At 36.4% G+C, this 3578-nt stretch overlaps 1 protein-coding gene across 1 annotated transcript; it reads right to left on the reverse strand.

Annotated features, from left to right (window-relative positions):
- Positions 1-856: 856 nt before the first annotated feature.
- On the reverse strand, positions 857-3578 carry LOC132545010 (uncharacterized). The gene is made up of 5 exons (XM_060208674.1): positions 3526-3578; positions 2769-2914; positions 2236-2400; positions 1446-1492; positions 857-883 (listed from the first exon to the last, which is right to left on the reverse strand). The coding sequence occupies exons 1-5, from the start codon at positions 3576-3578 to the stop codon at positions 857-859; spliced, it is 438 nt and encodes a 145-aa protein (XP_060064657.1).

Raw genomic sequence — 3578 nt, forward strand, 5'->3', positions numbered from 1 at the left:
TGTTTCAAGGTATTCGCGCTGTTTCTCACCTTTGATAAAGGAATCATGCTACGAACGCTAGACAGATTATAAGATGGATCGGCATTCGGAATCAGACTTTCTAACCAACTCAACTACTAGTGAAGAATCACCTCAGGGGCAGCTTCAGATTAAGATGATTCTATCACAATTTTGTAGTAGTGTCCTTTCTCCTCCCGTATCAGAGGAGAAAATATTTTGAGTGCCAAAGGTAGAAATTCATTCATAATAGAAAAGCTATTGACTAGAAATACCACTGTTTCATTAGACCGTAAAATAATATCAATATCAAGACATGGGAGGATGAACCTAGCATTATTGTGTATTCAATGATACAGGAATTCATGGACACCACGCTGCAAGCCTAACCTTTAATGAAAGCCTTAGAATCAACCAGTCTGAAGCTGTAAAAGTGTTAAACCAACTTTATCGAGTCGCAGACACATCAATTGATTGCGCTCCAACTGAAAGTTGCTGGATTAACAAATCACCCCGTGAAATACTATATACAGATAAAGAATATTAAGCTTAGAACTCTTTTCCAAGCTGGTAATGGGGATCCACTTACTACAAAATGAAAAACGAAACATCTAAAATGAGTTTCAAAAGTCTGTCTACATTAATTGGTGGTTCCTTGGTGGTCGTTACCATGGTGACAGACAACATGACGTTTCTACATTAAATATCAGACCAACCTTGTTTGTGTTAAAGGAAGTTTTCACGTAAACTAACAGTTCATTTCTCATAAACACAAGCATCAACTTTGTTACGGTACGTTATATTTTATTTATTACTTCGTTTTATCCTTTGACTGGTTGTTTTACAGGTCCTACACAGATCAGTTGTAGGGGAGACGTCCAAACACCTAAAGTATATAAATGACACAACGGTTAGAACCACCATATTGTAGAGAAACACCCAGAAGCGGAAACCAGTTTTAACTATAAACAATTTAGAAAACTTATAAACAATTGAGGAAACTTCTAAACTAGCTCTACAGTCGTCATGGCGTTTTAATTGGAACATAAATGACGAGAGAAGATGGTGTCTGACTATATATGCTCCATTCAGAACTAGCTCAAGTGCATGTAGATCAAATTTCCAAGAACAACAATAGAAAATCAAACCTATCTATTTAAACATTTGTATTAAGAATCAATCTCAAAAACGATAAAAGGAGCAGCATGAAACACCGTTTCACTTACCTATAGTTATGTCTCAATCTCAATATTCTATAGATTTAATATTGGAACACTTGTAAATACACCAAAGGTGAGTCTAGTGGTTTGCTGAATAGGAAATGATGATGGTACACTAGAAGTGTCGACGAGGTCAATGCTGTATGGAAACTATTGAGTACAAGTAAATGAAAAAATGATGCCGAGAGAATATTTAAGGAATGCAGAGAACGTGATGTGGATACTCACGTAAGCCATCAAGGTGGTGAATTCAGCTTTGCTGATCTGCGTGTCAGCTGGTAAAACAGAACATTTGGATTATTCGAAAAGAAAATATTAAGAAAATATATATCTATTATCTGATGATGTAACGCGAACATCTGCTGTATCCCGATATAGATATGTTATAATGCTGGTATAAGTGCAAAGTGTCAAATCACAAGGACATCCTCTCAGCGTTTACACAAGGACATAATCGTCAATAACATAATATAAACATCATGAACAACAAGTCACGTGACCAAGAGGGGCGGTAGACGTTTCCACTACAAATACAACGATCATGCATCAATAATGTTTACCTTCAAACCATCAAACCTGAAGATCTCTAAAATAAAATCGTAATATACAAACGGCTGGTATTATTTTCGATGGTGTAAAAAGTCCTTCAAAAAAGAAAACTGTTTAGAACTTCTGCAGTCAATCATAATATCAACGACTAACAAGAACACATATACAATATTAATGTACAACAAAAAGCATTGAAACGGAGACGGGTGCAACGTTCCGTGAAATACAGGACAAATGGTCGGAAATGAGTACGAAAAGTAAGAACCACAGTCTTAGATACAGATCTGTATACATGTCCTTGGTTTAATACAAACCCAGATCAGCAAGTTTTTCATCAAGAAAGTTAACGTTGACAACTGCAGTGAGACGGACATAAAGAGAAACCCTGAACATCTTGATAGTTCTAACACCGATGACATAAGCTATTTTAGAGGATGACAATCGTGAAGGCTGTCTAGGTTTTACTCACTGTTGTAGTCCATGTGGTGAAAAAGTCTGCTGAGATCACTCTGGGTCAGGGTGCCATCTCCATCCAAATCGAAGTGTTGAAACACGTGTAGCGTGACGTCTTTATGCTCGTGGTAATTGTGGGTCCACTGGTGTACAAACTCGGTCTCACTCACCGACTGACCACCTGGTTCAAACATTTGACATATATCAGATCAGTTCATACATTTCGGATTGTAAGGTAAATTAAAATGTTTGTAGGCTATATGAAAGAACGACATTTGTACTAATATGACGTATGAAGAGATAGTCTATGTATTTTTGTTTTTAAATTGTAGAACGATATGTTGCTACAAAGTTTAACAACAGTTAGTTGCAAGTAAAGGAAGTGAAAACAAAAACAATTCAACCAATGAGATACGCGGTACATGTTGTTCATAGTAATAATTTGTCTGACCCATTTAAACTTTACATTAATGCGAGTTTTAAAACATAATGGATTAAAGTTTTAAACCCTTAAAACGTGTCACGGCAATAGGGAATAGAAGACCTTACCGTCATGGTCGAAGTTATCGATGAACTCCCTAAAGAACTCCGTCTCACTGAGGTGATCATCGTCATTGACGTCGGAGTTAATCCACAGACGATCTACAATGTCTGGTATTAACATACCACCACTTGGATTGTGGTTGTGGTCAGCGCTGTAGTGGAAACATTTTTATATATAGAAGCCTTTACACAAGTTAAGGTGGTGATAGAGAAACATATTGTAGTGTGGAAAGATGTAAATCTACAAAAGCTACTAGGAAACCTACTTTCCAAAAACATCCCACTATTCAGAGTTAGCATTCAGAAAAGTGAGGAATTGAAGGGGTAGAGAAATGTAAAACTTCAGTCTTACAGAAGTCACGTCGTAGAAACCAGAGGTGAGAATTGCTCTTATAGCCAAAGTGATAAGGAATATGCATTAAAATCTTCTGTACTGAAAAAGACTTATCAACGTGACGTTGACTGCAGGAACTTTGCGTTCTGGTATTCCTTTGTCCAGTAAAAGTACAGGTCTAGTTGAGATTGTCTTATATATCAATACCGTACTAAAGAAATACAACTTAATAACACCATGCAACACCTATCTAGAATTAACTACAATATCTTTGCATACCACAAATAATCCTTCAATTGAACTTGGTATGTGATTCCCGTAATTCATTGGTATTAGTTCGTATGATTTGATGTGATTTTGGAAAAGTCAGTAAACATTTCATCACATAAATGAGAAAATAATATCAGAATAGAAAGAAAGTCAGCTCACCAAAGCGCCAGACTGAGGAGGCCTGAAAATAACAGTACTGTCTTTATGTCCAT

The sequence above is a fragment of the Ylistrum balloti genome, unplaced genomic scaffold (genome assembly GCF_031769215.1).
Source record: "Ylistrum balloti isolate Yb309-2 unplaced genomic scaffold, AGI_CSIRO_Ybal_v1 Utg369820, whole genome shotgun sequence".
NCBI lineage: Eukaryota > Metazoa > Mollusca > Bivalvia > Pectinida > Pectinidae > Ylistrum > Ylistrum balloti.